The sequence below is a fragment of the Clupea harengus genome, chromosome 4 (assembly GCF_900700415.2).
Source record: "Clupea harengus chromosome 4, Ch_v2.0.2, whole genome shotgun sequence".
NCBI lineage: Eukaryota > Metazoa > Chordata > Actinopteri > Clupeiformes > Clupeidae > Clupea > Clupea harengus.
Genome location: NC_045155.1, coordinates 10,321,067 through 10,348,099, shown reverse-complemented (window position 1 = coordinate 10,348,099; position 27,033 = coordinate 10,321,067). Strand labels below are relative to the sequence as shown.

Genomic DNA, 27,033 nt, shown 5'->3' with positions numbered 1-27,033 from the left:
TAATTCGGGGGTGCGTTCAAGACCTCCAGAACGTTCCATTATAAACCTGTTGTTTATTGCTATTTTGTATTCTCTCATGCATGACAAATAACGCCCAGGATTATGAGGCTTTAGATTTTTGAGGGAAAGGTTGTGTATCGTATGGGAATTCGAGAGGAAATTATTCAAATCACAAACCTCGATACATTTTGTGCATTACCCCTATTAAATCGCTTGCTGTTAACCTGGTTTAACACAGGGTGGCGATACAACCTCAGAATCCAACCACCAGGGTTCAGACATATTTACTCCAGAAATGCGCCCCCACCCCCTCTCTTTGTGTGTGCATGTGTGCATGTGTAACAGCATGCTTTATAGGCAAAAGAAATGGAGGAAAATGTAAGACGTGCACATATGAAAAAAGCAGGTCTCATCACACAAACACTCTCTCTCTCTTTTACTCAGACACACATACACACACACAGTCACTCTCTCTCGCTCACACACACACACACACACACACACACACACACACACACACTCCGCTCTTTCACACCTGAATCTCAATTACTGTACGTCATCCTGTTGAGAGGTGATTTCTTTATTCATAAGCAGCAGGGGAAATAGATCTTATCGCAGAGTCAGAGGGCATACTTTCCTGCGTTTGCTTTGCAGGATGATGATGGGGCCATGAAGAATACTCAGTGGATTATGTTGTTTAGGTGCCACCCTATCAGACTTGCCCAGACGCCCAGACTGAGAGAGCGAAGCTCTGCACTTCCTTTGATAGATGAGCCCTGCTGACTGCTACCTTTAGAATGGCCTCATGGGCTGCCACGGTAACCAATAAGCCAGTTTTCATTCAGAAGATGGTTTGCAATTCCTCACCTGAACTAGTTTATGATGAAAAATGGGCTTTAGCTTGTTGAAATGTTAGGTCCCATAAGGTATGTGAGTTAAAGGTCTAACAAGTTCAGAACTGTTGAATGTTTATGGGTATACTGTGTATGAATGTGAAATGGAAAACTCTAGTCATTGTCATTGTCATGGCATGATGCATATACTTTTACATCTAAAAGGTTCTTTAGCTTTTCACCATAGAAGAACCATTATTTGTATGGTTCATGTAATACCATGTAATACCTACATGAAACAGCTTATCAGGAGTTTTTAAGTCAGATATTTTAAAGCCTCCAATAGGAGTGCCACATAAAACACCTCCATGAAAGGTATAGCCTTTAAGGTAAATTATGAGGCTTGGGGAGAACTTTGAAATGTTCTTCGATGGCAACAAGTGAAGAACCCTTTTTAAGGGGCATTCTCTGGGAGGGGATATGAGAATCCAGGGAGCTGATTCTCCTCGTGGTCCCCTCAGGCATGTGTAGATCTACTCAGCTGAAACGCATTTCCCTGCAACACATCTGATGACAATGAGTAGTCACTAGGGACAAAAGTGGCCTACAGACAGAGAAATAACAGAGTAGTAGTTACACAAAGCCATTAGTGACCTAAACCTTAAGATGTGTACAATAATAAAAACACATGGCCAAATCAATTTGGAGAGATTTTGTACCCGTTTTTTATCTACTGGTAAAGTATACTAGCCTGTAAGAGTTGTGCATGAGTCACTGATTTGTGATGAGCACTATTGCAGGAAACCCTTTGTTTTATTGCTGAGCAGTGGAGTATATCATGATGATGAATGACCCCCATAACGGTAGTGGCACAAAGTGATTCAAGGAGTTCACGGCGGTCGCGCTACTACCATCTGAGAGAAAATGTGCAATCTATAACCCATGAGGGATCTTCCCTTAGAAAAAAACTGTGATGGTTCTTTTTAAAACCATATCAGTATGATGGCCCTATACCAGATTTGTTGCCAGTTGTAGCTGTGAAGGACTCCATAAAAATTACCAGTAAGGGTTCCTAATTTGGAAAAGACACCATGAAGAAACTTAAGATATTACAAAAAAATTTAAAAAAGAAATTGTATGCACCCCTGGAGTAGGGTGACCACATGCAAATAGACCAAATGTGGGACGAGTAGAACGTTTATATGGGACAATGGGACATGTTACCAATGCTGAGAGGTAATCTAAAACTTTGATATAATATCTATCTAACACAATAAGAAACATTTGTAGTCTGCATTTCGGCTCGCAAACACCTGTGTAGGTTTTTGTGATGTAGCAGAGGAGTTTACCGCCCCCACATCTGCACAGTTTGATGGAGGGCTGTCACAGCCACTTGATGACCGCCTTCACTGCTCTCATCTTAGCCACCGGAGGAAAGCCAGCTTTAAAAAAAGCTTGGCTATGTTGCATTTATATGAGCCAGGTTGATGCTTTTGATGTGACACTTTTAAATAGATGTCGCATTGGCACAAGTGGCTCATGTGCGAGGTGGGTAAAAGAATGCATCCATGTGTTCTTATTTCTGACAATTAAAAAAACAAATGACCAATAAAAATGCGGGACATTATCTCACTATGTGGGGTGCTGGACAAAGGGTTGAAATGGTTGAAATACTGAGCAGTACAATAGGACACCTGGTCACCCTACCCTGAAGCATTTATGAAATAAACACTCTATGAGCACTGGCACAATAAACAGCATATATCCCATGTGTAATCATTATTTTACAGCGCGGCCCATACATCTGGAACATCATCTGGGTAAAAATAAGCTCAGTGCTTGATTAAGGAGCAAGCATCAGTGTCAGGCACTGTGACCCGTGTGGCGTGGAGAGAGCCTCAAACACGGAACCCCCTGAGCTGCCGCTAAACCACTGAGACGCCTCAGAGGACACAGAGCGTGTGAGGAGCTGTGTGCCAGAGCATGGCGGATTTGGTAAAGAGGGTTTGTCTCTGCAAGGAGGAAAGAAACTGAAACAGGGCTACCAATCTTTCGCTCACTTTCTTCTCCTCTCTCTCTCTCTCCCTTTCTCTCTCTTTGCCGCTCAGAGTCGGTCCATCCCTGCAGGGGTGTCCATGGTGGAGTTTAATATGCACAGGCGTGCCTGTCACACGTGTGTACTCCTGTATTATTGAGCAGGATGACCTGGGCTTACTAAGTGCTCCTCATTCTTGCCGGTGGTATGCCTGCCTGTTTAAATATAACCCTGAACACCAGGTCCAAAACCCAAGGGTAGTGGAAGTGTGTGTGTGTGTGTGTGTGTGTGTGTGTGTGTGTGTGTGTGTGTGTGTGTGTGTGTGTGTGTGTGTGTGTGTGTGTGTGTGTGTGTGGTGGGGTGATGGGGGTGGCATGTTTCCTTTTGAAAGCTGTTATATAAAAAAACATGAAGATGGAGAGGGGAATCTCCATCCCTTTTCTGTCCTTTTTTCTCATGCGTTCAAGATGGCACAGAGAAGGCTCTGAGAAGTTCCAGTGCAGTGAATATACTGTGAATGCTTCAGTGGAGAACAGCTGCACTTCAGTCTTTTTCTCTAGAACATTCTGACTATTTTATTGATCCATGTTTGTAGCGATACATTTTTAAGCTTTGAAAGAATGACTGTTATGCAAATGTTTGTAAGTCTATGCTGTATTAATGACATGTAACATGTTCATCAACAGAACGATCTTTGACAAACAAGCTCAGATGAAGTGTTTACAGGTGTGAGTGAATTTACTTGAATTCCCTACATGATTTTACCCGATTTTCAGTATCTGTGGACACATGAATATCATTCAGCACTGTCTATGTCTGTCACTGTCTAGGTACCCCAGAAAAGAAGTAGTGATGCAAGTATAACAACAATAACAAATATAGTCCACTTAAGTCAGTTTCATGAGTCACCCTCCCAGTAAAAGTTCATGTAGGTCCTGGGCAAATTCAAAATTTGTGGAGAAAAGGCCGCTATGACACATCCGAAATGCCTTGCAGAGTAAATTTGTGAGTGTCGGTATGATTCGTCCCATGAGTGACAGCTTAAGACATGAATTTGACAGGACACTGTCCACCGAATCAGTACGCATACAAAACAGCTTGAACATTGGCATGGTATGAATCGGTTGTGACATGCACGAAGGAAAAAAACAGCTGGAAGTGAGGGAAATTGGAGAGGGAATGTTTCCAGACATTTGTGACGGTATCTAAGTGGCTGAGTGGTTGGTTCTGTTGCAATTTCCAGGGGCTTTACATTTTAGTCAACCTGAAGGTTGATTTTTCTGACACGGCTGAAAAGGCATTAAATTATGGCAATTCACAGCACCTAATTTTAGGTGCTCTTTCTCCGGGAGTTGACCATGCACCGTTTGGCATTTCCTATTTGTATTGCAATAGGCTGACGGGGAGAAAATTAAACGCATTTGGCAAAAATCACAGTACAGCAGGCATAGTGCAAACAATGCCATGGCATGAATACAACACTTAAGGGTGGCATCATGAAGCACTCAGCGAGTGTTGTTCTCTCTTGTGCTCTCTTTGGGATGGAAAGTTTTGGACCAAGCTGGAGTGAACATCAAAGAGCATCTCTAACAGGGCAGGAGAACAGCAGCGGGGAGGAAAGAAACCTGGAGCCATCTGTCTGGACCGCCGTGACAACACCGGTTACCGTCTCCCATGCACCCTCAATCCGCCGCAGCTGGCTTTCTCGAACCATTAGGTGTGTCAGAGGAATACCCGTTTCAGAGGTGACAAACGCTACCCAGATCAACAGCGGATGGAAGAGTGAGAGAGAGCGAAAGAGAGGGAGACAAAAAAAGGAAGAGAGAACGACATGAGGCAAACGAGAAGGCTCTATCTCTTCCTCCCTCACACCTAACTTCCCATAAATATCGCAATGATGCCCAGGGGGCTACTGGCAGTGATTATTTATTTACTGTGTATAAATATTGATCGAGGGGAAAAAGCAGATGTGCAAATGAGCAGCAGGAGATACTGTTCTCCCTCACATATATGCATAATCCGCAGTGGCAAGGCATTTCATCCCTGCGCACGGCGCTCTGAAAGAAGTGATTGGAACAGAGAGCTAAATGGAGCCAAACCAATCATGCTCCACACAACAAATGGAATGCCTCTATGCAGATTAGCCTTCCGCAAGGCCCACATATCAAAGGCACCACACAGGAGTAACATTTGTCAGCTGTTGGTGGTGACAAAGTTCTAACATGTTAGCCAAATGCTGGATGAACAGCTTCTGGTATAGGGGGGTATGGTTCTTTTCTCTATGGCTTAATGGCTTCCACGTAAATAATCTCGGCACCTACAGCTAAATAAGGCCTCTGTCAAAGTTGGGTCATTTCATTTCCCCCTCACTGATGAGCGCTTCCATTGTTATGATAATCATTTTGTCAGCCGCGCGACAAGCAGAGCAGGGCGTTCTTAGAGGCAGTAATTCCGCGGGCTGCGTGAGTCAAGCCGACACCGTCAGTCAGCTGGCTACAGGTCAAAACAATTTCCCCTAAAAGAGACAAAACGTCGGCACATCAAAACGCAAGCAAGGGAAGTGTGAAATTATCACTTTGGATCTAGTTGGGGGTGGGGGGTGGCGGGGGGTGGGGGTGGGGGGTGGCTTTGTAGTCTTGCAGCCACCATGCCTTAAGGAGGATGAGATGTCATGGCGGACTGGTTTGGGTTCCCTTGCCCAGTCTTGCTTGGAGCCAGCATGGAAGTTAGACACTTCAATATCCCCCCTAGAACACTATCACACTCACTGACACATACATACACACACACACACACACACACACACACACACACACACACGTGCACACACACATACACACAGAGACACACACACTTGCCCAAAGCTGACCAAAAGCAGCAGCGGAGAGGGGTTGGGACAGGATTGTGTGTGTGTGTGTGTGTGTGTGTGTGTGTGTGTGTGTGTGTCTCTGCGTGTGTGTAGGGGGTTGCTGATCCACTCCCTTCATTCCCTTCCCCTACTCCCCAGGGACCTCCTCCTCACTGCGTGTGGATGGAGCTGAACACACATCACATGTCCTGTCTCCCACTTACTGGGGGTTCATCAGTGTGCTGAGCTGTGTGTGTGTGTGTGTGTGTGTATGAAGGGGGGGTTCTGTCTGATGAGGGAAAATGAAAGGCTAGTTTACAGGCACGGCTGCTCATTCCTCCAATTGCACGAAAGGATGGAAGGAAAAAAGAGAATGAATAAATATCTCCTCCACATGGAGGCAAAAAATATAACATTCAGAGAGAAAAGCTTAATCCCTGCCCACATGCAGTACATTTTGAAACAGGATTTGAATAAATGTATGTTAAATGAGATACTGATACACTTGAAAATTAGGGAGTCGCATGTCTCTTGGCCCAGTGGTCAGCTTTTTGGGTTTCCCCCTTTTGTAGGCATATGGAGAGGGAACGTACTAGGAACTTTTTATACCACAGATGACAAACTGCTTTCTCCGGAGAAAATCTATAAGTCAATGTATTGATGTTCTTAGGAGACATCATTTGTGTGCTGAGCTGTAGCTGACATATTTGATTAGCCATTAGCTATGTGTACTACAAAGGCACTACAAAGGAGTATTCTGACCCTCACATGGTTTATTATGACAGGCCCCCTTGAAATCAGCCATGGTGGGTTTCAAAGGCATTTGTTGTCAGTAGGATAATGCCTATTAAATATACCCTATGAAAACTAATTCTGATTTGTTCTGAGATTGTGGGTACATAACAGCAATATTTGGTGACAACGACAACGACTAGTTTCTTTACCCCAAATTAAATCTAAAATGAGATGAACTGGAAATGCATGCCAACGTTGGCACAAACACAGCACATTAACAGTCATGTGCGATCTCAGATGATAAGCCCAGTGGTCGACTGAAATGAGCATGCAGTGGCTTCAGTGAAATCATGCATATATAATTCCAGCTTTGTATTTTTATAGCAAAGGAGAAAGTTTGCAGGGGCTGTGGCTATTAAAGTTGCATGTGCACTGGGAATCCTCCTGTGCTGCATTTCGGCAGAAATCTTCTCTGCCTGTTTGAAGCTCAATTGTCTGTCTGAGAGACACATGGGCTGAGACTGCGGTGCGGTAAACAAAGATGGATTGCATCCTAAATAGATGGACTTTCACCAAGCATTTGAACAGTTTTCTATGTAATGTGTCATACATTGTCTATGCATGTCTAGAAATGGATATGACAGGTGCCTTCACAAAAAAATGAGCAATCTGTAAATCCCATCTCTTGATTATCAGTGTCATCTAAACACACAAATAAGATGAAAAGTGATTGCCAGGTCTATTTTGAGTCAGAATGGCAATAACCGAAAATTAACTGTTAGTGCACCTGTACCACAGCTGCTATATGTATGTGCAATATTAGTTTGCCTCAAGCTATTCAGTCTCCACGGAGACACGGCAAACAGTGACGGAGTCGACTCGGTAGGTGAATAGAAACGATTTTCTGAATTTCAAAGTGAGGTGAAGAAAACAATTCCATTTCATCAGTTTCACACATTCGTACATGGATGTTGTGCGCATGCATGCGCTCTAGCTCTCTTCCGCACATACATGCATACACATACACACTAATCCTCCTTAAATGAAGAGAGAGAGGGAGAGACTCGCATACACAGACAGAGAGAGAGGGAGAAAGAGAGAGAGAGAGAGGGCGAGAGAGGGGGAGAGCGAGAGGCGGGGGAAACCACGCTTTTAAGAGATTTGATAGTAATTTGAAGCGTCATAATTGTGAGGCAATGTGCAAGCCTCGAAAGGAAGAATTTCTAGAAATGTATGTTTTCATAAGTATCCATGAGAAGAAGTAATGCCAAACGGTTTTCATTCCGGAGAGCATCCGTTGAAATGGAATTTGACGTGGCTGCCAACGGACAGTGTTTAACATGTTAGAGACGGACAGAAAGTTCTGTATGGAGTATTTACATATGTACGAAGTGAGTCTATCAAGTTCCTGATTGGCACTTCTGGACGCCTCGGTCTGCCCCATCAACGCGTTTCACGTCAAGGATGGAAATGTCAGGTAAGCAAATTACCAACATCATAACTGATCGGGTTCTCTTTTCCAGCACCATGGACAGAGACTCAAACATGAACTCACGCACTCAATGCACCGAAATTTCCGATCAGAGCGGTCATTGTTTCATTTTGCTTTCGTGAACAAGTCGCTGTATTCCACTATATTTCTCACAGCATATTGTGTATCGAAGTTATTTTGTGTTAAACACGTGTAATGGAAGAGCACTAATCCGTGATGTGAAAGTTACTATTGTGTATTTCAATCCCCATTGCTTTTGCTAATGACTCATATGCAGCACCTTCTTTGGAGCCCATACTGCATGAAGTAGGAGTATGTTATATACTCTGCCCGAGTGTCAGGCAAGCCTGTATTAGGCACTGAGGCGGAGAGGTTCATCTCTATGGTAAAATAGGCTAATAAAGATTAGCTAAACTTGTGGAGCACAAATATACTGAGAGATTTGAAAGAGGCTCACAAGCATTTCTGAATATATCCTATTATTTCAGTTAATTTGCAGTGTGTCAAAACACAATGTAGATTTTCCCTTAAATTCCTTTTTGAGTGGGGGTGATGCATCTTATGTTAAAGAGTTGCTGAGAGACATCAGTAGTTTGCTCTGCTGGTTATCATTAGAGGTAAATCAGTTTTTTAGATAAATGCAAAATGGTGCAAAATGTCCTTGAAGAGCCTTCCAGACATCCTTTTGCAATATCTTTCCTTTCCACAGTTCACCCACGCAACCTCTCAAAGACTGAACAGCATGCTTTCATGATGGCTTTTAGTCGAGTTTCATACTGAATGTCAATGAAATAATAGTGGTCTTATCCCCTTTTACGATACCAGGGCGAAAGCAATGTATTGGTAATGGAAAAAACTCAACAGAAGACATTCTGAGTCAGTTCATTTGTAATGTTCAATAGTTAGGCCCTACAATGAGAGAGCTGCTCATAGGGAGTCAAGTGTCTTGTGAGATCAGTGGATCTTAATAGACCTGGAGTCAATGGCACGTTAACCCCCTTGCAACGCTCTCAGTTTCACAAATCTCCTCACACTGTCACTGTGCAGGCAACGAGGAGCTCGCTTGGCCGAACTTTGACCTTACATTAAAAATACCTGAGTCCAGGCCCCGTTCACTTTAGGGAACAAAAGCCCGGGTCAGTTTAATTTAATCAGTGTAATTGACCTGATTTCGTGGATGTGGTCTCTATCATTTCATTTTTGACTTTGATGCCAACAGTAATGTTGGAGGGTGTGTGATGCAAAGATATGTCCTGCCAAACCATATTGAATCATAGAGTGCAGACAGATACACAGATGATAAGCTATTGATTTATTGATGATCTCCTCATCCAGAAATCTTCACTGGAATGATAGAGTTATCATTGCTTCAGTCACAAGGGATTTCCTTCTTCCTGGAAAAAGGGTTTTCAGATGGTATCTGATCGTGATACTGAGAAACTGAACTCATTTGAACACACCTGCTTGAATGGAAATGTGATCATTTTGAGCTCCAACTCACAACGTACAAATGGAGTTACTGCCTCACAGACATGAAGAGTTTTTTGACCCAAACAGGAAAATGGTTCATATAGCCTGGGTCGATCTATATTATGACATGCTTTTTATTTGATAAATAACACCGTTTTTCAACATCATACTGTTTATCAGCACAGTATGGTGCTAATACTAAAACTCTATCATCTTCTGATTGTGCCATTGTGTTTGACCTTAACTGTTTGCCATGACATCATTCTCTGCCTTATGAAATGTGAAAACATTGTAAGCCCTAGGTGTTTGCAGTCACACAAAGAAAAATATCCCTTAATCTGCTGTTAGGAGTTAGACATCTCTGTGCGTGCTATCCTCAGGAATCATCTGCGAGAGGCATCATATGGCCCACTGATACTTTAGTCATTAGGGGGAAAAAACTAAATTCTTTAGGTACATTTGCTTCTCAATTATGACATACAAAGGTAAAAAGTGTTTTTGGTGAACAGAGATTATCCAGGTAGAAAAAGATTAACACATCCATAAACAAATGAAAAGCCAGATATGGACCAAGCATACGGGTGCAACCCTGATCATATAATTCGCTACCATGTCTTGTCCTCTCAGTAATTGCACAATCCTTTGGATTTGGGTTTAGGGGGCAGGTGGAAGTCCCTAGCTGACAGACTGATGATAAGCTACTAATATAATTCAAAGCCTTGGTTTTCATTGCTGCTCTTTGGTGTGCCATTGGGATAGTCATAAGAGATCTTTCCCTTAACAATTGTCACTGTCCCTAGTTTTATATTGGAGACACCAACATATGTATTTTTTCAAAACTTATCAGGAGAGTTGGATCCATTCTTATGTAAAGACAAGGTGCCACATATATGCTTCATTGCACACATTTGTACAGTATGCATGTAAACTAAGATATATACACATATTTCTCAATGTCTGGATCAGGTTTCACAACCGCACAATGTGACACAGATATGAAAATCCTAGGGTCCAATCACACTAGCTAGCTGAGATACATAAATGGGGTTCAAGATATGAAATAATGAACCAGAAGAATGTGCATCAGACAGCACATACTGTAGCTCTCTTCCCATTATCATGGATGCCATTATCAGATTATGTCACAGGCGTAAAGAAATACAATTTGTCATATACATATGTTCTATGTGAACGAGGATGATCTTGTATTGAGTAATGGAATTTAATTCTATTAATAGTACGCCTATGCATTCATTACAGAAATGAGTCTTATACTTTCAAATGTTCAGTGGTTTGTTGACGGGAACAAATATGTATGTATACAGTTCCATTAATTCAGTGGTTTCCCGGGGCAACCCACTGAATGAATGGAACTGTATACATATTTGTTCCCCACACTTACCTTTACCTTTGTTACGCAAAGGGTGAAAAAATGGAATGAGAAACCTACACAACCAACTGCAGGTCATATTTTGTATGACAGCATAGTAGCCAATAAAAAACCTTTTTGGTGATGAGTTTATAGCCGACTTTGACCTTATATAATATGGTCAGGGCCTACTGTTGTGCATATTTGTGAGAAGGGTTAGCAGGCCTAATTAATAATACAATGGACAGGCACCTAACATGTACGTTGTATGCCTTGATCAACCGCAGAGAAGTTACAAATGTTTCAATGTTTTAAACAAGAGCTCTGATCAAATAAAATAAAGCAATGTTAAGAAAGAAAGAAAAAAGAAAGAAAGAACTTATCAAATATTTTAGTTTAACTGATTGATGAAATGAAATTGAAAATGTTTAACTCTTCAAATGTAGAAACAATGTTTAAAAAAGCTATGTAACAGCTGATGGGCATCTGTTTTTGTTTTTTAATTAAAGGGGGGGGGGGCGCTAAATGTTTTTCATTGTCAAAGGGGGGCCTGTCATGAAAGGTTTGGGAACCACTGCATTAATTACAGGTTTCTTTGCCCACCTCTGCACTGGATTGTAATAACGAGCGTTCTATATTTAATAATATCCCATTTGAGTTAGATTTATCCTGAGACTGTAAACAAACAAGAGCTCCCTGTAAACCATTAAAAGGCATCGCAATATCCCATATGCATTCACTTACAAACAACAAGGAAGGGCTATCCATGTATTATTAAAACCCCTCCATTATGTTGCTGGTCCTAAGTGATGTTTTATCACCATAAAAAGTATATTTACCAGGGTGTGTGTGCATCTGGGAGTGGATGTCTGCTCTGTTCAGCATCCAGGGATGCACTGCTGCTACAACTGTGAAGCCCCTTCCAAATCACATTAAGTGGGGAGATCGTGAAGCCTCTCCTAAAAGAATTAGTCTTCCATATTAAATATGACTTTTAATTTAAGGCAGGCTGCCGGCTGCTGCCAGCCTCCTGGTATCACGCGCAAGGCTTTGGTGCTGGAGGAAGAACCATCCCCTTTATCCACGTTTAAACTAAGATGGGAGACACATGTTAAGGCCATTTTATAAGTATGTAGTAATGAGCTGTGCTGTTATGTGCTGCCTGCCATAGATGTGCATGATAGACAGATGGACGGATATTTCTTATGAAGTCAGAGTTAACAAGGGAGTAGGACATGAAGGCGTCTCATGTGGCTTTAATAATGTACCCACTCAAGCACAGCAAAATGGCCTGGCCAACCAACAAAGAGCTAGTGCTAGCATCCTTTTTGGGGAACATCTGTGACATTTACTATAAAAATCCAGCCTGAAATGGGGTATCTTTTCACAAAAGAGAGGCTTGAATGCCATCTTGTTGGGAAGGGATTCATATATAAATGATTTGAGCTGCCATAGATGACACAGAGACAGACTGAGAGTCCTGTTTTCAACAGAGATGGGCTTCGAACTCCTCAAAACAAAACAAATCCACAAAAAACTCCATCTGAAACTTCATCTCCCCAGTGGCTAGCTCAGCAATCAGTGCCAAACCAAACATCTTACATGAACAGAAAAGCAGGCAAAAACCCTTCTCTGTCCCAACAAGAGTTGCAGTTGCTGAGAACAGACTATCCTCTGCAAATGGCCTCTTCCTCATGGACCACGGCGGAACATGAAACATTAAGTCCACAGCTGGCTGTTCTGTTCCGTCTCTAGAAATTACGTCTGTCCTTGTGCTCTTAGTCACTGAGGCTGAGCCACACGGTGCCTAATGATGCACTCTATTAAGTCAGAGCCACAGCTGACATCTCTGTGCTCTCTGCTGGCTGAGACATGCTGCACTGTGCATACCTTTGTGTCTTGAGATATAATTACCTTTCCCCAGATACAAATGTCCATGATGCATTAAAACTACTAGCGGGGTTTGTCAGATTAATAATGCTATGTCATTTTAGCAAGAAATACTGTATATTCAATATCAGGGGATATAGTAACATCAGCTGTCAAAATGCATTGGTCACTTTAATCAGTTTATATTATTCATCAAATTTTTATGGGTTCGGTAAACAAGAACATTATTTGGGGTGTAGTAGGTGTAGTAGAAAGGGTTTTACCAAGAGTTCTGGCTCCATGATAAACTCTTTGTATGGGTACTTCAAATACAAGTACAAGCCAAGGGCTAAGAAAGTTCTAAATTTTGTACTATAACTTAGTATAGGGTAACATGTGTACAGTGCCAGTGGCTCCCTGTAGCTAACAAAACCAAAATTATGAGAGTATACTGAGTGTACTGATATACCCTCACTGCACTATGTTGCTTTTAAATGGAAGTGTCTGCTAAAAGAGTACATTTTAACTGTCTCACTGTAAACCTGAATACATTGTAATTAGAGCTCCTACACTGTTTTGTCTTTTGCAGGTGCTTCAGGCAGAGGGTGAGCATTTTGGGTCCCTTCAGTCGCAGCAGCATGACACCGAATCCGCCCACGTCCCCACTCCTCCACTATGGCAAGGTCTGGGTGTCAGGGTTCAGGTTTAGCAGCTATGGCCCGACCCCGTCCCTCCTGTGGGCCCTCTGGGTGCTGGTGGGCCCCGGGGCAGAGGTGTGGGCACACCAGCCCACGCACCCACGCTCCATCAAAATCGAAGGCGACATTACCTTGGGCGGTCTCTTCCCCGTGCACTCCAAGGGCCCCGCGGGCGTGGCCTGTGGCGAGATCAAGAAGGAGAAAGGCATCCACCGCATGGAGGCCATGCTGTACGCGCTGGACCAGATCAACAGTGACCCAGAGCTGCTGCCCAACATCACGCTAGGTGCCCGCATCCTGGACACTTGCTCTAGGGACACCTACGCGCTGGAGCAGTCGCTCACCTTCGTGCAGGCCCTCATCCAGAAGGACACATCGGACATACGCTGCTCCAATGGCGAGCCTCCCATCATACGCAAGCCAGAGCGTGTGGTGGGAGTCATCGGGGCCTCGGCCAGCTCCGTATCCATCATGGTGGCCAACGTGTTGCGCCTCTTTGAGGTAAGAGTAGCCAACGATACGGCATGTGAGCTTTCCTTACCCTCACTCTGAAACCAGCTGTCAAAATTTCACATTTGTCACGCACCTGTCCACACCATTGACTGGTGAACAGAAAGAAATCTAAACCACAAAGCATTCATAGGATAAAAATCAGAGGATACTCCCCAATGTTTTAACAGAATTAGATATCATGTCATGTCAAATTATTCCTGCAATCTCAATGACATTAGACATTTACTCAAATCCCCATAAATCATGAGGAAGCCAGCATATATCTTGGGAGTGACTTTTGCCTGACTCTATGGTGTGTTATGGTGTCTGACGTGCAGTGGTTGATTATAGTGAACAAGCATACATACAAATTTGGGGCACCTTCCATGCTAATACTGTGATGTAAATGCAATATCTTCATTCTGACAGATATACATTTAGCCTACTTGAATGTGTCACAACATTTAGAGAAATTGGACCTGCTATGCCCTCAGAATGAGTCAGAGGAGCCAGGCATTTGGAGGTACAAATTTCTATCCACTATTCTATTTCATGCTGTCACGACGAATCTTACATGAGATTCTCTTGAGCTACTTGAAATACATCCCAAAAATCTCTCAAATACGTTGTGAAAGCCTCACTAATTAAATGTGCCTTTTTTGGAGGAAGGGGTCATGGTGCATCGTGTTCGACATGCAAGGGTCACACTGACCGCTGCCTCAGGATTCAGACCCACCCCCCTCTCCTCAACCCCCTCACAATCTCCCTTTGAAATGGACAGTTGGCCACTCCAACTGTTTGGGCTGCCTGTTAGAATTCCTAGGGGTCTGGAACTGCAGTTAAATGACAATGAGGATTTAGAGGCTGGAACTAATCGCGTTTAAGGCCTGATGCCTCTTTGGTTGTCTCCAGGGTCCATCGAATTGGTTCGGGTGTTGTTTTTTGTTGTTTTCTTTAAAGACGGGGTCTAGGGGAAGAACTGCAGATACCGAGTGGGAGGAAATTCTGGATACTGGATGAGAGACATCTCCCCTGACTAAGGCTTAGTCTTGCTTGTGAAATATTTCGTAGCCCTATGCGATTACAACCACCACAGTGACAAACTAAGGTCAGCTTTTTTTTTTTGCATGTGTATTGGGATGGTTCGGGCGGCCACGGGAGGTGTTCTGTGAAATACTGCCACTACAAAACCCACCAGTGTAAACAACACCCCCTTCACCAGGTGCGAAAAAGGCTCAATAGCCCACACACGCTCTGCATACTGATTGTGCATTTTGACAGCGAGTTCACATTTCAAATAAAAAATAAACGATAAATATGTATGAGCCCTGAACAGCATCAACAAATTTGTGATGCAAACCATCCAACACGTTCTTTTTGAACGCTGCCCGATGTTGTCACTGGATTAAGCTGAATTGGGACGGAGAATAAAGCACCACATCATGCATACGAGGCCCCGGGAAAGTGGAAAAGCACAATGCCAGGGCCTTGGGTTTTGATTCGGGTTTTGTTGGCAGGCGAGGAAGGGTGTGATCCAAGGCACGACAAACTTTGTGGAAATGAAAAGGCAATGCGTTTGTTGTTTTCTTCTCAACAAATTTCTCAAAGAATAAAGATAGTATTTTCAATCAGGCATCTTTGAGGTCAGCTTGTTCCATGCGACATCACTCTCTCTCACTTACTCAGTCAGTGATACAGCTCAATCCCCCTCCCGCCCATGGCCACATGAGCCATCAAAATGTTAGTGGAGATATGAAGCACAGACTCTCTCAATCTTTTTTTATCTTCTGTGTAGCGACTCCTGGCACTCATTGGACACTGCACCAGAACGGAGGAAAAATGTAGAATCTCCATGACTAATGTGGAGATTTACACCCTACTGAAAGCTTATTGAGTATTTCCCTTTTTTTCTTGGGCTTCCACAAGAACAAAATCCCATCCTACATGGGTCTTATATAAGAAATTAAAAGGCGAAAGGGGGACAGTATTGTTAGGGATGCTTGTTCGTGTTTCACTCCTTTGTCGCCGGGGAAAAGCAAAATTGATTTTATGAGAACTGACTGGCTGATGGATTTATCATGCTTTCTCAGTCGCTCCATAATGGGATGGACGAGAAGGCAGAGTTTAACATGCCTCAGACGAGCCAGTGTCATCCAAGCATGCGTGTATCAGAGTAATAGTCTTCTTATTTCACTAGCTTGACCATTAGCCTCCGTCTTTAGATATTATTCTGAGATGGCTCAAGCTCATATCTCTTTTTGGAGGAAAATGGCTGAATACCTGTGCTAACTAAGTGGTATTCACTAACTGTGTGGATGAATTACCAGTCTAGGCAAACAACACATGCCTATTCTAGTGACCCTCCTCAAGTTAAAAAAACAAATAAGTAAAGAAAAAACGTTATTTTGAAAAAGACAGAGACATTGTCTTGAAATGCCAGTCAGTGCTCGGTTTCCATTTTTAGATGAAAGGAAATCATGGCAACGAATGAAAAGATTGAAAATGATGAGATTTATTCATGGAAACGTGTCAGATGGCTTTATTTTAAAGGATGAACTTGTCCATTCAAGTAGCGCTACATGAGAATAGGTTTGAAACAAAAGGATGTCGCGTATGGGGACAGCTGTCAGAAGACAAGGCACTAATTAAATTCAGCAAATACTGTGGGAAGCAGACAATGGATAAAAGAGGATCAGGAGAGAACATTGGCCCTGCATCTTCATTAAAAAAAAATACCTTTTTGCATTTGTGTGATAAAAAAGCATTCAAACACACAGAGATATAATTCCGACCTCGTAGTTGTTCAGTGAGGCAAAAAAACAAAGGTTTGCTGATCACCTCATTTTGTTTATTTTGTTTTGCCTTCAAATAGGCCTGGGTCAGTTTTAAGCTAGACAAAGCACCTCATTGCGCGTTCAAACATTAGCGTAAGACACATTTTTGTGTGTTTATTTGTTAATAGTGTTCTCACTCCAATTTCTTGTTTTGTGATTCACAAGCAAGTCAGGCTGAGGGACTGTGTGCAATGGTTTCCAGTGAAAAGAATGCTGATTGGCTATGTGCACAGATGAGTCATGTTGGTCATTTAGATGAGTCATGGTGACATTCAAGAGGTTGCTTTATAGGTCTCCAGGTTTGGCCTGGTGGCATTTCAGGTGTGAGCTGTGCACTGGAATGTCAGCCTTGTGAAGAACATTTTTTCTGTGTTGTTTATCTGGAGCAGTGGAAAAAAAACTTTTTTGCTTTGTCTAAGAATGTTCATGGACTTCATGAATTCCCTTCCTATTTCCTCCATGACTACATACTGTGGTACATTCTCACAATAGAACAACCTTTCTAAAGATCTACAGTCGAGTCTCTAAGGAAAGAATCTTTGTACTTTTCAGATGGAATCAGTTTGGGTCCTTGTATAAGGGTGTCAAACTCCAAAGTAGTCTTAAGAACCCCACTGACAATCTCAATGACAAGGACATGTCTCTTTACATGAAAAACATAGTATGTGGAAGTTTTATCTATTTGGAGAAAAAAAAACCTATGAAGAACTGTTGTCATAAAAAGCACCTTTTGTATTATGTTAGCTGAACACATTCTACTGTGTATAGCTGTGGCCATATTATTTAACATTCATTTAATTCTTGCAGTCACACTCTATGTAATCTCTTTAAACCCTGTGTGGTTGTTACATAGCACAAGCTGACAGTGAGTGACAGCAAGTTGAAGGTGAACTTTTTTCAAGATAGTTACTCTTCTTTAATGTAGGCCTATACATGAAAGTCATGTACTAAACCATCCTGAAACTAGTAGTGTTCTGAGCTGTGCTCAAGCACCAAACTTTTCCAGAACATTCTCTGATATGTCTCGATACTTTCTGAGCAGCACACCTGGAATTATCTTCAAAATATTTGGGGGATGAAGCTCAAATTTGAACAGTGAGGTTGGAGCCTGAGGCAAATCTCCTAAATAACTCTGGCTTTGCATATTCTGAGCTAATAATTCTTCAGTATCTCTGACAAAAGAGGAGGCACAGACTCACTGAATGCTGTCAGTTTGTCTCATTTCCTCAAAAGTTGTTAGAGACACAACTACTGCAAATGAGGAGAGCAGAGACCTTAAATGCCCTGCTGGTATATAACAGAGAGCAAATCATGTAGCTCCACGTGCAGTCATGCACCCTCTCACCGTTGTTTGGCACTTATTTAGATTACAGGGACAGCATGGGAGTGATGCATAGGGAAAGAAAAACAATATTGCAGTAACTGTCAACTCCAGTTGCAGTATGTCAGACAAGGACTGATATTTGTTGGCTGGTTGTGTAATTTCATAAGGCTGCACTTCAGCTGTTCGTAGAGGACTGAAGATGGACTGTGCTTGGAACAAACTACATGTTTTTTTAATGAGCAGACATTGCTGTCTGAGTTCAAGGAAGTGCTGTAGATATTCTGCTTTCTATACTCAGACCTCTGGCTAGGTTAATGGTAGCATCGAGGACTTGTATCTTTTAATTCATAAACAGAAATAACATCGTAACTGTTCAGTTATTAATGTTATTTAAATACATGTGTTTATATTTAAAGTTGTACTTTCTGGTGACATGTATGCAGCAGAGTGCCTATTTCAAACATAATAAAACTGTCCTTTAAAAAAAACGCAAGATTCAAAACAAAAACAACAAGCACTAAATGCAAAGACATTACTTGAGAATTTGGTCTTGGCATTTGGTCATTTGCCTGCTGTTGCTTTTGCACGGTGGATGCTGTTCAACATCTCGACTGACCTGCTGGGCATGAGAACGAAGCATCTTTCTCAGTCACAGAGATGCATCGCTGTCAGGCTTTTGTCACAACGGGGGGAAGCAGCCGAGTTGAATTATTGCTGTCTAAAACGCCCTCGGCACTAAATTATTGAACGCCAGTAATGGCTTACAATACCCAAACAAAGTGGAAACAAAACTTTGGAAACTCAAGGCCTTAAGCCGAGACCTACAAAGATGCATGAACAGAACACTATCCCATGCGAGCTGACTGGTTGTCATACATTGCACAGCTTAATAACACTTTCCTCACAATAAGCCATTTAGCACGAGCCAGGGAGGGAGATAACACATCAGCCAGCTGTTAGCAAGAGAATTAGGCAAGACGTGGGGGACAATAAGCCGATGGCAGCGTCTCAGACACTGCAGGCTATATTTAGTGCGATGAAAGGGACGAGAGGGGAAATACTTGCTGCCTGATTGGCTTCTCTAACCGCCTGTGAAAAATGTGTGATAAAATGCAACCGTTCAGGTCTTCTTACTAATTGTGAGGAGCAATAGATCATTAGTAAATTTAGATTACTCTAAAGACGAATGTGCATTAATATGATATATGGGGCATTTTTTGTAGTTGCTTGCTATTGAAACTATGAACAACAGCACAGTCCAATGAGACGCCATGGTCTTGGCTTGATGTTTTTTAAGTGGAACATAATGCCACAGATGATTAACAGAGAGTGGCTGTCAGGACTGAATCTGGCGCCTGGTATGAATCCATGCAGATCTGGTCCAGGAGCAACAACAATTTGGCTGTTGGCCAGATGACTTTAACTACATGAAAGGTAACTGATTAAAACACCGATTTAAACACAGACTCTTTGATCTGCATGAAGTGATGCAAATTTGTTTAGCCTGACAGTTCAAATGTAACGCACATCTTTAAAAAAAAATGTATTTTCTTCTTGGTGTATGGGAAAGAATATTCATTTGAAAAAGTATATTTCATTATTTCGGTGTTCTAGCGCATAACGTTTTCCAAGGCTCTCGCCATTAAAAATGCAGTAGTTAAAGAGTACCCCAAATCTTCTAGATCTGCGCCAGCCCATAGTCTGTAAGGGAAGACAGGTTTTCTCAGATGTCAAGCTAAAATAGTAAGCAGGCTGTAATGAAACCTTTCCCCGTCTGCCTCCTGAAGCCAGTTTGACAGGAAAAGAGTAGGTTAAACTCTGCCTTGGGTGAGAATCAGCCAAACCCTCTGTTCCTCCTTGACGCTTTCCAAAGCCATTATGTGCTAACAGCCTACAATCAGATGTTCAAACGTGTTGTTGAAACCCAACTAAGTATTTATATATATACTAAACACCTCAAATATTCGGGGGTAAACTGTGTTCACATCAGGAATCCTTCCTGAACATATCAGGAATGTAGGTGGCCTACCTATCAAAAGGTTTGGTGGATGTAGAATGATGAAATCAAGGCTCTAGTGAGAGCAACACACTGCACCTTAAGAAAACACATGCGAATAAAAACAAGCAAATTAAGAAAACAATCTTCAATTTGACAACACATGTGCAGCATGCTGCAAATTCAGACAACACAACACATTACAGAAATGCGCGGCAATTACACCAAACAATAGCAAAAGAAGTGTTTCCAGAGGACACTTAAAATAGATGGACACATTCACTGTCTATGAGTGAAACACCAATGTTAGGTAGCTTAGCTGTAACATTAATAGTTGCTTTCACTTTAATTGTTTTTTAACCAGTTAGCAAAACATTCTTCCTTTATATGATGCATGACGGTTGGAAAAGTTTCAGTTGGTGGTCGGTCGAACCTGTTGCAGGGAAGGAGAATTCACACTGAGTGCTTGGTGAGTATTAACAGAGAACATTTTGATATGCTAACATTACACCCTGTAGTCTTTTAGCTGTCCTTACTAGGTAAGGTTTAAAGCGGTTTTATGAGAATGTTATTGTTTAACATTAGTTTGCTTATAAGTTGACTTATCTTGCTAACTTTGTAAACTATCTTTGCAACTTTTGCCTTTTCACACTTTTAGATTTTTCTCCACTCCTCTTAAAGGGAATTCTTTTTTTTTTTAACCTGGGACAAAGTTAGAGTTAGAACGCTATAACTGGCAGCCACAGAATGGCTATACAATGTTATTCTATGGGGCATGCATCAGCGTCAAAGTAAAACCCTTTTTTTCTGCCACTGACAAGCTCATAATGTAACTATTACTACAGTAAAGAGACTGTTTGTACAGTCACTTTCTACAGAAACTGTAGAAACAGTAATTTTCTAAAGGTTCTTCACAGTTATTGAGGTAAACAGACACATCTCTGTAGGAATCTTGTCCATCTTGTTGTCAGACACTTATAATAACATTATCAGCCTGTCAGTGGCCAACACAAGCTGTTTATTTTTACGCAGATGCTTGCCCCATGGGAATAGTAATTTAGACCTAAAGAGATGGGAAAATAGGGACGAAGTTTCCCTTTAAGGACCCTCATGATTACACAATCACAGCCTGTCAATCAGTAGTTTCCCCAGTCCCCAGAGTTCCAGTTTTATATTTTCCAGCACCAATTTGTACTCTTTTCTCTGCATTCTTTAGACATTAACTCATCAGTTCTCTGTCTATAACACATGTGTATGGTATTATTAAACATGATTCCATATTAATCTCTCTCCCTCTCTTTGCAGCTGTTCACATTATTCTCAGCTGTTAATTGTTTTGCCTGGTCTTCTTCCAGCATCTCAGGTATGGAAACAACATGGATTTGTCTTATAGTCAAATGTCTAACAAATATAAATACTATAATAATACAAATACTGTATAATTCATCCATGGAAAGATATCTATCTCATGTGAGTAAAATGTGCATTATCTATGTATGTTTATAAGTTCACATATAAGGCCTGATTTCTGAACAGTGCTTCCTTATCTTGCAGCGTTACGAGAAACAAATACAAGCCTTACGTCCAGTGATGAGAGTGAAACATTTGAAAAGGTGGTCATCATGAAGCGAAGCTGATGGAGGCCTACAAATGGCGGATGTCAACTAGTCAACAAATGGCGGATGTCACAGAAAGCACCGTACTTAAAAAGAACTGTCATGGTGTGGAAGATTTAAAGTTGTCCTCATCCCCTGCAAAAGATGATGCACACTTTTATTCTGCACTTTTTTAAAAGAATTATGAGAAGTGTTGTCATTGGAAAATAAAGTAAACAAGTTATTTGTTTTGTCTGCTTTAGGTTAACAAAACATAAATGTCACATGTCTTTAAAACATTTAGAGGTCAGCCATGTTTATGGTCTTTATATTGAAATTGAGCATCAAGCATTTAACTTGATGCAGTAGGACCACTTGCCTGAAAATATTCACTGCTGGATTGTTTTAAAGCGTCAGATAAGGTAGGCCTGAGTCCGCTTTCTGACCACTATCATCTTTAGTTTAATTGCCCGTGGATATTAATAAAATAACTTTTATTTATAATAATAATAATAATTTTTAAAAAAAATGATAATAATCATATCCTTGGCATAGTTTATTTAATGTCAGCTGCTAAACAGAAGAAGTTCATTGTACTAGAAGGCTCTCACAGGGAAAAATAAAAACTTTTACACAATGGTAACATCTATAAAAATGTTAAGGGTTAGTGAAAAATCAATGAAGAAGAATAAATGAATAAAGAATAAACGGTTTTAAAGCAAGTGGCAAAATGGGCTCTATGCAACTCACCAGTGGCCCGCCCCAAAAACCAATGAGCAAAAGGGCAGCGGACTACCAGCTCTGCCCCCAGCAGGACGACAGTGGTCCACTGGCCTTTTGTCATCTGGGTTGACCCATATCCCCGAAAACGATTCATATCAGTGGATATACGAGTTTAAATATCTTCAAAAACAGAGCCTTTTTTCCCAGTGAAAGTCATAGATTTAATTTTATCAGTCATGTCAGCAAAACCTACCGGTAGTTTAACTTGGTTCTGAAAGTATCTATTAATTTTATAGCAGATAACATGGCATGTTTCACAGTCCAGATGTGTTATACACATTTAAGTGTCCTCTGGAAACACTTCAGTTGTTGTTTGGTGTAATTGCTGCATGTTTCTGTAATGTGTTGTGTTGTCTGAATTTGCAGCGTGTTTTTGTAATGTGTTGTGTTGCTAAAACATGTGTTTGTCATAAGTATGCAGTAGAGCTCAGGAAAAAAGCAAAAACATTCTTGTATGACTTTTACATGTAAATTCCACCTTCATGACATAGCCAGGGGACCACAAAGCGGTATGGGAGGTTGTAAATAGTTCTTGAAACTCATTAATTACCATAATTGTAGCTTCAGGGTGAAACGGCTAGGTTTATTTCTACGTGCACTGAATCTGAGGTGGAGCACTGCATAGCAAAGATTGAGAGATGCCCAAACTTTAACTGAACTTTCCTTCACCTCTGCTGCAATCTCTTTACTGAATGCCAAATACTATTTATGGCTGAATAATAAAAAAGATAGAGAGATGACAAACAAACACAAAGAAATCATAAATATACTACATTAAAAACTGATGACAAGGCAGTCAAGGAAGCATGTGAACATGTTCTCATCCCCTCATCCCCTGGTAGGCAAACATATGGCACACAGAACTGTAAAAAAAATAGTCAAGACAACACAAGGCATAGAGTTATGGACAGACTTATAAATAAAGAAACAAAGGCTCACAGATCGGAGGCATGGACAACACCACAACCAACACCACATGCATAAGGAAACAGAGCAACAGCCACACAACACAGAGGAACAGGTGAACAAACAGGCAGGTAGATCGAGAGAGGGGTTGCTCAGAAAAATAGGAACAAAGACAGACAAACAAAGAGACAGACAGATCAACACATCAATTGGCCTATGGATAGACAGATAGGCAGATGGACGGACAGACTGACAGACCAGCAGACTGTGAGGCCTATTTCCATGGGCACAAATTGTCTAGGTTGTTGTAGACAGGTGCCATTATGGTGATTAAAAGATTGGATTTGGATCAAAGTCCCTCAGCTGAATGAAAGTGACACATTCTGATATTGAGTCTTTCTCAGCCAGTGCTCCGGAATTAGGACAAGGTATTATTCCTATGTGTCGGGTCGGGCCCCGAGGTGATGGCATGCAGAAACTAATTAATCCCAAACGTTACCGCACCCATGGTCACGAAGCATGTCCTGCACAAATGGTCATTTCCATCCCATAATAGGAACCGCGTTGTTAATGACGCCCCCGTGTGACATTGATTTAGTGTCCACATGTTAAGGATTCTATGTTTTCGGCACGAGGGGAAGCGGGGGGGGGGGGGGGGGGGGGGGGGTCTCTGAATGTGAGTGAGTGGTTAGAATTCAGCATAATTTGGATTTAAATGTGAGAAATGCTGGTCCTGTCTCTTGATCTCTGTCTCTTTTGCGTCTGTGCTTAACTTAATTTAACTAAAACCTCTCTAATCCTCACAGATAATCTGTCAAATGGTCTCTCAGCCTCTCCGCTCCTTCCCTTCTCTCACACCCCCATGTCTATTCTCTGTAGCCCAGCACCAAAACTACCCCAGATGCACAGGGATGAGCAAAAATACATCGAAATGCATTGTGATGAGTTCCAAAATACTGAAGTAGTAAAAGTATCTAAATAAAATGCTAAATACAACAACGACAACATGTATTAAAATAAACTACAGTATATTGTATTTTTAGAATACAAACATATATTTCCAAGGGTACATAGCATCGTATCACAAACTTCCACTCGACATAGGCATATTTGAGCATTTGATAATCTTTGACATATTTGACAAGGCATGAACTGGACTGTATCATGATGGGGAGTATTCAAGCCAGCTAGATGACCATAGCCATGTCAGGAAGGCAAAGGTCATACATCAGATTTCTTGTTAACCAATCAGAGAGCTACAAAAACATGCCTGCACCCTTTCAAAATTTTACATGCAGGTGACATGGTCTATGCCGCCCTAGCAGACACAAATGCTATCACTTTTACGTCAGTTACGTCCGTTGTTTACATCAGTTATGTAAGCTGATGAATTGGCCTTTACACTGAATCAGAGAATACAAATGAAGTCAATCTTTTACTGGCCATGTGTCAAAAACAAGCATTGGCCAAGCGCTCAGCGCACCTTTCTATTTCCCAAAGATGCGTGCAGATGTATGTAACAGTTTTGGGAAAAATATTTTCTCTATGTTTTACTGAACACTATACTACTTGGATACAAATTACAAGCATTTTTTATGAGGCCAAACAAATACAAATTACAAAATACTATTCTTTTTATTTCAAATACATATTTTACATACACCTGTCAGAAATACTGCCTATCCCTGCAGATACCTACACTGCACTAGCAAGCCATGCAAGCCAAGGATCCAAGGCCTGTCAACAGTCACCTGTACAAGGCATAAGAACCACAGATGAATTATGTATGTCCTGACAATGCAGATGTGGTAATTTAAAGTTCATTTGAGACCATCATGTTGCCAATCATATCATGCCTCTGACTAATTCATTTTCCCAGAATACACAGCTGAAGCAGAGTAGATTAGTAACTATCAAGTGGATGGGTGAATGACTAGATATGAATGTAGACCTCATGCCACAATTCAGTTACTGTAAATTAAATACTACCAGAGGAAGAGATAGTAGCGTGCAATTATGAAAATTGACTTTTTTTAAGAGAGGAAGAACAGAGTGAAAATGAAATAATTGTTTCAGCTCCATGTATCCTCAACCTCAACCAACATTATTATAGTTCTGCAGTGGTGGATATGTTGTGTGCATTTGCAAGCATTGGTAGGCTATGTCATCAACAGATGAATAACACAATATGGTAATATACAGTTCTCATTGGCATAGCCTGCAGGCTAAACAGCATGATATGATAGGCCCAAGTATAGAGGACAAGCGGCGGTGTGATGAATAACGTTCATATGTCATATGCTCCAATTTCATCAGGTGTATGGTGCTTAAATGAAATATATTTATGTTTACACATTTACCAGATCCCTCAGATCAGCTATGCATCCACCTCCCCGGAGCTTAGTGACCACAACCGTTACGACTTCTTCTCCCGTGTGGTGCCGCCGGACTCCTACCAAGCCCAGGCCATGGTGGATATTGTCAAGGCGATGGGGTGGAATTACGTGTCGACGGTGGCGTCGGAGGGCAACTACGGGGAGAGCGGAGTTGATGCCTTCATCCAGATATCTCGCGAGGCAGGTAAAGTCATCACAATCCCCAAATGGCGATGCATAAATGAAAATTATAGATTAAGACTACACATACTATTTTCCACTGTTCCCCAAACACAACTTCTCAAATAGATCGAATTTCATTGTTACTAGCCTTAAAACAGTATATTTCCTTTGTGCAAATAATCGAGAGAACATGATTTCAAGAAATTACTGTGCGTGTGTACAGTTCATAAAGAAGATAAAATAAACAAATTTGATTAGATTTCACGACCTATTATTTGTGAATATCTGTGTCAGTGTGATGCAATGCAACAATGATGTGACCTCTCGCATTTACTCTAAAACCCTGAGGTTCAGTTTCACAGAATCCAATTTCACTTTCCACCTTAAGGAGGTCTGTGCATCGCCCAATCGCTGAAGATCCCAAGAGATCCAAAGCCGGGAACGTTTGACAAGGCCATTATGAGGCTAATGGAGACCTCGAATGCACGTGGAGTCATTATATTTGCCAGTGAGGACGACATCAAGTAAGTGATCAGAGTCTCAGCGGTATTTTGCGCAGCTGGTAATGACTTGAATGTTGTGTAATTGCCTCGGAGTCAGAATGTAGGCTCGTTAGATGTTCAGGTAGCCGTTCCACCTGCTGGGCAGGACTCCCTATTGCCCCACAGTGTCTCACTCCGTTGATCTTGGTATACCTCCTGGCAGTGGAGCTGTGGTCCCCTGCAGCTGTCTTTTGTGTGGGCGTTTTCCCTCTTCATGGCCAGAGGAAAAAGCTCTGGCCTTTTTCTCCTACTTGGACTGTGCACTGAAGCCAGCTTCATGAGCCTCATGGGACTTATGTTGTAAGTCTTCATCTATTGAGATAACCCCTTGGCTGTACATGTTCTAGGGAAAGGAAACAGGGATACATGTCCATTTAGGAACCCAGGCAAGGAATATTACAAGTGACCTGACCAAGTGTCAGTATACAACTAAGGTTGGACTTGAATGCATGTAGAATTGCAATCATTTGAGTTATAATGCAATATTAATGCAATAGCTGTAATGTTAAAGTTGACTATGCCCAGATATCTCATCAGTCACAACAATCCATAGAAATTGGGCGGCAAAAGAGTCAACAGTTTTGTATATGTATTTGCCATTGCTTATTTTTAGGCTTTAGTGTCATTGTGTCATTAGGCTTTAGTAGTGTGAAT

At 41.6% G+C, this 27,033-nt stretch overlaps 1 protein-coding gene across 1 annotated transcript in view; it reads left to right on the top strand.

Annotated features, from left to right (window-relative positions):
- Positions 1-7,527: 7,527 nt before the first annotated feature.
- The window catches only part of grm6a (glutamate receptor, metabotropic 6a), a 33,567-nt gene continuing 14,061 nt past the window's right edge, over positions 7,528-27,033 (top strand). The window contains exons 1-4 of the mRNA XM_012826081.2: positions 7,528-7,928; positions 13,241-13,850; positions 25,643-25,859; positions 26,226-26,361. Coding sequence (XP_012681535.2) covers positions 13,290-13,850; positions 25,643-25,859; positions 26,226-26,361 — 914 coding nt within the window. The 5' untranslated portion in view covers positions 7,528-7,928; positions 13,241-13,289. The remainder of the gene's footprint in view (positions 7,929-13,240; positions 13,851-25,642; positions 25,860-26,225; positions 26,362-27,033) is intronic.